The sequence below is a fragment of the Propithecus coquereli genome, unplaced genomic scaffold, assembly GCF_000956105.1.
Source record: "Propithecus coquereli isolate 6110/MARCELLA unplaced genomic scaffold, Pcoq_1.0 Scaffold415, whole genome shotgun sequence".
Classification (NCBI taxonomy): domain Eukaryota; kingdom Metazoa; phylum Chordata; class Mammalia; order Primates; family Indriidae; genus Propithecus; species Propithecus coquereli.
The window spans coordinates 1,266,745-1,274,158 of record NW_012149897.1 but is presented as its reverse complement, the minus strand read 5'-3'; the positions used below and the strand labels follow the sequence as shown (position 1 = coordinate 1,274,158).

The window sequence follows — 7,414 nt, the reverse complement described above, 5'->3', positions numbered from 1 at the left end:
CAGAGGCACTGGAAGTGTTTAGGCAGGTTGGAGCTGAGTAATGCATTTAGGTGGTGCACATATTCTAATTCAGAGTTTTGCCCATATTAAGATAAACTTCCTGTACCTATTGACACTTAGTAACAGAGGTCTGTTTACACAGGATTACTCTGGCTTTCAGCTGCAAGCTAAATAAATTTTGAGGGAATACTCCACAGAGAAATTGGTTTTGGATTTTGTACGATGCCTATATTTTGGTTGTGACAAGAGTGGTCTTCTTAAGCTAGATTTGCCCAGAAAGTTTATGATTGGACTTCTGGTACTAAAGGCTGACTTCCTAGAAACTATGATTAGAAAAATTAAAGATCTAACTTTCTAGTGTGCTTCTATACTCAATGTCATGCCAAACAGTGCCAAGAATCCATTATCAAAGAATGTCATGATGTGGTAATGCAAGGTACTAAAGACAGGAGACAACCACCGTTTCTGCTTTTTCATACTCTTTATTGCCAACAGTTTAAAATGGTCAACATAAAAAAAAATTTCATAATAAATACTGCTCTTTGGGCTGTAATAAATAAAAAAAAAGTTTATTAACAAGGAATGCACTTTTCCAGCCACAAGTGTCTTCAAAAATTAACGAAAAAAAATTATATATGGCCATAGTTCACAGTTAAGCAGCCAAAAGCTGCTCCAATTACAGCCTTTAAACAACATGGGAGCTTCCTCCCTTCTCCCTCCCCTTCAGGAAGTATATTCACAGTTCCAAGTCCTCTGGCTGAAATGCTCTCAACAGAGAGAAGTTAAGAGTCAATGCACCTTTCTGCAATATTGTCCGAAAAGCCTTTTAAAACAAGTATCTCAAGGAAAACTGCTTTCTGGTTAACTCTCGGATTGTCTGAAGTCAAGAACGTATGCCTCAGCCTGGTCTGGTCTCATCCAGTCCAGCAGGCCACAGAGGAATTGTTTTCGTACCACCACCTGTCCATCTTCTTCAACATGCTCTAGATCATTCTACCGGCTTCCCTGTAGATCTCACAGTGGAAAAGAGGAGTCCCATAGGGTCCATTCAAAAAGTCTTTTAGTTACATCTCTGTAAGAGCATGTTCAGGGCATATTCCATTCGATTTTTTAACTCTAATGAACAGCCAGACATCAGCAGAGTCGTCAGTCTGAAAGTTGTAGATATCCTATCCTCATTGATGTAAGTGAGAAGGTATTCTTCATTTTGGCTACAGATGATTATTTTTGTATGATCGTGGTAGAAATTCACCTTAAAAAATAAACATAGATATTAGATCTCTCTAAATATTCAAGAATAAAAAAAGTTTAATGACTAAACTGGGCTAAGTAAAAATAATTTAGGACCTAAACATGTACTTTTCTGAAGGGTTCATTTACCTGAAAGGTGCCATCATTAAAGAGCATCATTAGGGCCTTATCAGATTTCAGCCACTGAAGGAGGTAGAGCCGAGGTCTTCGAATATCAGTAACACTAGGTAGATCTCCACCCTGGAAGAGATCAGCAGAGTGAGTTAGTGCCTATAAAGATTTTGCAATGTGCACTCTATTCTTCAAAGCAAAGGCCTCTCAAACATAAGTAAGCATCAAAATGGCATGGGGATTCCTGGCTCCACCTCCCAGAGATTCTGATTCAGTAGCTGTAGGGTAGGACATGAGAATCTGCATTCCTAACAAGCTTTAGAATTATGCAGATGCTACTGGTTTGTGGGCTACACTTTTTAAATATGTTGCCACTCTACAGCCATAGTACTTACATCCATGAGGTTCTCCTCCATGTAATGAGAAAAGTATTTCAGCACCGTCACTTGACTAATAAATTGCTCAGGGGCATCTGTTGCTGGGAAAACAGAGCATTGGCCAAGCTCTGCGTAATAGTGAACTGTTCTAAAAAACAGGAATGACAGGGAAAGAGGGAAAAAAAAATAGAAGCAGTTAGTCACTGTTTTTAGATTTCTTTAGCATAAGACTAGAAAATTGACAGGATGTCATTAATTGGATACATTTACTTTTTATCTGGAAGGAGGCTCATGTGAGCACCGTTGTTGAAAAGGACACCGACGGTGTGGTCTGAGAGCTGGTACCCAAAGCCGTATTTGTTAGAGTAATCGACCCATTTGGTGACCCACTGAAATGATGTGCTCAGCTGCTCTTTGGGAATGGAGTCAGCTTCTGGCATGTTTTCTAGACATCCCCGAAGAACTCTTGCTACTGTGTCTGCAACACTTCCCATGGTACTGTCTTCAAGGCCTGAAAAGTCAAAGAGAAATGTAAGTTATAAAATATTTAGCAAGAAAACTTCAGGTTTTGGCAGATGCCAAGATTCCCTCCACTAATTCTAAAGACATAGAACTCAGGATTATTCCTCATCTTTTCCAAATTCCTCTAGTCTTGCTTCTTCTTGTCAAATTAAGCTTCAAAATAAATTTACTTCAATTACTTTGTATTTAGCACTGGCATTTATAGTTTCATTATTTAAAATGTGATTGACAACCACTTACATTCGCTGCTACTGCTGCAGCTGCCGAGAGTCCCTCTGACTATCATTCGAATAGCATCTCCAATCTGCTGTTTGTTTTCTACAGCGGGTGTTCCAGATCTGGCAACGGTAGTGGTAGGTGGCTGGAGCTCCTAAGAAGAGAGAAGAGTCATGCAATGAGTCAAACATCTAAATTCATTTAAGGTTGACAATTCCAGGTTATGATGAGATTGGAGCAATTGCTGGGAAAGCTTATCAAAAAGCAGTGGATACAAGCTAGACAAAAGATACTGCAGTAACTCAACTGCAGGCATTTTAAAACTACAAGGCATTATTTTTCCTTTCAAAGTGTTCGAAAAAAAGCTTTAAGTAAATACAACACGCTTGAAGCATGATAATCACCATCCCAAGTGCTAATCAACAAAGAACAGAAATGATATAAAGTGTTTATATCTGTTTTATTCTTTCCCAACATACCTCATCTGTCCTGTGTTTGCTGGGTTGCTGAGTTATTGAAGTCTTTTTCAAATCATGCCTAAGCTTGTAAATTTCTTCATCTTCTTTAGACACTCTATCTGTAAATCAAGGAAAAGAGTTATAAGTATTAGTCTGTCTCGACAAGGTAGGAACAAAGCTAGCCACATTTCCTCCTTTTTACATTATTAACCAGCTTATGAGCATCCAAGGCAAAAAATAGCATTTTATCCAATTGAAACTACCCAAGAAGCACACTTTGCTGTATATTATCAATCACAAATTCAAGGTGTGGGTTTATTATGCTATAAATGTCGAAGTTCAACAGTATGCAAAAATACTGGATAAATTATACTAATATAAATTTTTTTTTACCAAATTTCAATATAATATTAGGTACAGAAAAGGAGGAAAAGTCTCATAACTTACTATGTGTGTCAATATATCTTGCTTTGTCTTTTTTGCCACCAAAGAGAGCAGCAGCTGCTTTCTTGAAGAAATTCTTAGCTGGGCTTGATAAATGGAAATCTGGAACTGTATGACAACAGCTAGAAGAAAGTCTGTCTGGAGTGAAGCCCTGTGGAATATAAGAAAAGGTCTTCAGTAACCTGCCAGATAATTGGGATCAATAGCATGTAATAAACAGACGTAAGACGGCACACCAACCTGCAAAAAGAAGTCATGTCGAATGATGTCATCCAAACTGGGACGATCCTCTGGGTTTTTGGACAACATGCTAGCTATTAAGTGCTTGGCAGGAGCCAGCAATGAAGATGGCATTGTATACCTTGCTTCTCTTATGCATCTGTAAGTTTCTTTCAGATTTGTAGTTTCAAACGGGGGCCTTCCTAGTAACATTGTATACCTGTATGCAAAGAAACATATCTTTAGCAATGGCCATAAAGCAATTCTTTTCGAGTGTTAAAATCTAAATTCAAATTTGTGTTTTAATCATTGTGGTGCATTTACTTACATTACACAGCCTAAAGCCCAAATGTCTGATTCACAGCCATGTCCTTGTTTATTGAGAACTTCAGGAGAGAGATAATTTGGGGTACCACATATTGTTCTGGAAAGACAAAATATCAAGAGCTCCTTAGAACAATTCCACTGTTTAAACTTAATTCTCTTGATGTGACTTGATGGGAAATAAAACCTTAAAAGTACTATATTGAATTTCTGTTTGAAAACATTTGACTTTTGGCATTTGAACAATTGACATTTGACCAAGTGACTTATAATTTTTTTTAATGCATGTACAATATTTTAGCTCACACGATAAAGAGTTTTTACCCAACTGAGACCAGGGACATTGTGGTATTTTTGTGTATTTCAGATAAAGACTTATTTGACTGCTTTAATAATCAACTTAGAGGCATAAGGTGTTCTTTCCAGTCCACGGTAAGTACTTAATAAGTGTTTCTTTAAATTAACATTGCTGTGGTTTATAGATTTTTAGTATCAACTGACCTCCAAAACATTAACTGCAAAATAATAAAGGTATCTGGTCTCCACAAAACCCTAGTAGGATGCATCTTTCTGATTCTTACCTCCTTCTGTGTTCCAAGGGTTCCAGCCTGGCTGCCAAACCGAAGTCCCCAACTTTTAGTTCCATGGCTTCATTAATAAAAAAATTCCCTAGATAGTAAACAAAACAAAATGTGAATCCCTTTGCAAAGGTGTTCTAACCAAGTATATACACATTCACTTGGAGGCAGGCAGCCAGTTGGTATATTAAAGTCACCCAGTCAAAAGCAAGACTGCATAAGTTAGATCCCAATTAAGAATATTAGTACGTAAAAAGGGAGAGAGAGAAGAAAAGAACATCTCTCTCTAACACAAAACTCAGCATTTAACATCAAGGGCTTACCTAGTTTGAGATCTCTGTGCAAGATTTCTTGTTCATGAAGGTACTTTAGTCCAGACACAATCTGCCTGAGGTAGTATCGGACTTCTGGCTCTGTCAATACCTTTCTTGCCTTCAAGATATGAGCCATTGACTAGGAAGAGGAGACAGAAAAAAGAGAATCTGTCAAACAAAGTTACCAAAATTCAGGATGAGCCACGAAAGTTGATGTTGCCATATAATAAATACTGCCATAGCTAAAATCCCAGATGAAATGCTATTTGACTACCGTGTTAATTTTGGGGGAAGTAAATGGTCTCGAATAGGAGTTAAGGCTTACCCTTCTACTGCAGTATTCCAAGAGAATATAAATGTTTTCTTTGTCCTCAAAGTAGTGGTAAAACTGCACTACATGCTTATGATGAAGAATTCTGTGAAGCTCTATTTCTTTGTCAATCTAAAAGAAAAAGCAAGATAAGGCTTATTGCCTCCCGTCCCCTCTGAAAAGCTAGTGCTTACACATGCCGAAGACATTTTCCTAACAGGGAAGGGCCATCCCTGCACACAAAGAAAATACTTTACTCAACAGTCATACACACCTTTTCCCTTTGATGAGGTTTAGCTACTCTGCTGTGAGGAATAATTTTTGCAGCGTAGACTTTGTTATTCGTCAAATCTGTCATCTCATAACATTTGGCAAAGCCACCCTGAAAGGAAACAAAGCCAAGACAGAACTGAGTATGGCAGAAAAATGGACGGCAGAGATTTTAAATAAATAATTAAATAAATAAAGCCATCAAAAGAAAGGCGAAAAAGAAAGGCGAAAAAAAAAGCAAAAATGTGAGGAATGGAGGGGTGGACCGAGGGATGCAGTCTACTTTGTAAAAAGCTCCTTCATAAAGGGAAACGCATTCCTGAAAACAGCAAGTTCAAACAGTTTCTCTCCTTCCTTTACAAAGGGGAGCTTTGGGAGTTGGGGTGGGGAGAGATGAAAAATAATGTCTGAAGAGACGTGTCGGGAAAATTCCCTGGGGAGCAGGTGGAGAGAGCTAGGTCTGGTATAGAAAGCCCTCGCTGCTAGACTCAGGATGAGTTTCGCTGGGCTGCGAGAGGCACACGGATCCGCGGCTAAGGATGGAAAGCCGATCCCCGGCTCTGCCAGCGCACAAAAGCCGGAGGCGGGCAGGTGAGGGGCCCACGCCGCGCCGGGACCCCCGGGAAACCGAGAAGAGAAACCGAGAAGCGGCGGGCGCTGGCACCCGGCTTGCCCCCGCAGCCCTCCCGCCCGCCCGGCAGCCCGGCGCCCGCCGCTCGTCACCTTTCCCAGCACTTTGCCCCGGCAGTAGCGCTTCCCCGTCGTGGGGTCGACGATAATCCGCGAGATCTCGGGTCCCGAGTGCGAGTGGTGGTGATGGTGGTGCGGGGCCGCCGGCTGCACATGCGCCTGGGGCTGCGGTGCCTGGGGCTCCTCGGGGGGCTGCTGTGGCCGCTTCTTCTTTGAGTCCCCCCCGCAAGCCTTGCCCAGCGCCTGCTCGCACATCTTGGTGCTGGCAGCTGGCTGGTAGGTGATAGTCCGCAAGAGTTCCATCGTCTCCTCGACGCCTGGCACCGCCTGCTGCCCACTTCGAGGCGCGGACACACGTCCGAACCAGCCCTGGACCTCGAGCCGGCGCCTCTGTTGCCACCCGCGCCCTACACGCCAGTCCACTTGTGCGAGTGCGAACGCTCGGCGAAGTCTTATATACGCGCGGGCGGGGAGGGGGCGGAGACGCGAGGCGGAATGCCGCGTCACGGGCGACGCCCCGCCCACCGGCCGCCCGAGCGCGCACGGCCGAGGGGGAGACCGCGCCCGGCCGCTCGGGTTCCGCTCCGGAGCGGCTTGGCTCAAACGCCTGCTGCCGGAGCGCTGGCCGCCACCCGGAGGCCGGCAGAGGCGTCGGGCCGTCCGTGGGCCCGCCACCCCATTCTTCGAGTGCTCCGAGCCTCGGCGTTGAAATCAGAAACCCGAGGGCCGAAGCCTGGCCCCACCCTGCCCCGCCGCCCGGTGGCGGGGCCGCGGAGTGACCCAAGGCGGGTGGTCGCTGGTGTAGACCCAGGTCCATCCCCGCCCCCCCGCACAGTCCTTACTGACCGCCCGCGACCTGACGCGGGGTCAAGGCGCGAGTGTACCCGGAGCCCGCGCACCCCGACCGTGTGGAATGGTCGGGCGCTGCTGCCTGGCGGCGCGGCGTCGGTTAGCGAACTCGCTCGCGTCTAGGTGGGGGCAGTGCGGACACGCTGTGCCCGGGGAAAGGCCAGAATCCCCGAGCGCGGCGTCCGAGTTCACCGCCGCCTCCAAATGAGGCAGACTTTGCCTCGCAGGGTGGGGCCCCGGGGGGCGATCGCCCCACGGCGCCAGGATCCCACTTGAGGCCCGTCTGGCATCTGCCCGTCACCCTAGCGTGAGCCTCTGGCCTGAGGTCAGACCCTTCACCTTCGAGAGGGAGGTCGGCGCCCGGCAAGGCTTCGTTCTCGGCTTGCCAAAGATCGGAGAGCAAGGGCGCCATCTCGTGGAAGGCTTCAGAAGTGCGGTTAGCAGTCTGAGGGGCAATGGTTAATAATGTGAGCCCCCTTTG

The 7,414-nt window shown here is 44.8% G+C and overlaps 1 protein-coding gene across 1 annotated transcript; it reads right to left on the bottom strand.

Annotated features, from left to right (window-relative positions):
- Positions 1-462: 462 nt before the first annotated feature.
- Positions 463-6,629, bottom strand: PLK2 (polo-like kinase 2). Its single transcript, XM_012653154.1, has 14 exons — positions 6,118-6,629; positions 5,399-5,506; positions 5,140-5,256; positions 4,824-4,953; positions 4,504-4,591; positions 3,927-4,022; positions 3,620-3,818; positions 3,383-3,530; positions 2,957-3,054; positions 2,502-2,631; positions 2,010-2,250; positions 1,758-1,887; positions 1,381-1,491; positions 463-1,252 (listed from the first exon to the last, which is right to left on the bottom strand). The coding sequence occupies exons 1-14, from the start codon at positions 6,385-6,387 to the stop codon at positions 1,061-1,063; spliced, it is 2,058 nt and encodes a 685-aa protein (XP_012508608.1). The 5' UTR covers positions 6,388-6,629; the 3' UTR covers positions 463-1,060.
- Positions 6,630-7,414: the final 785 nt, after the last annotated feature.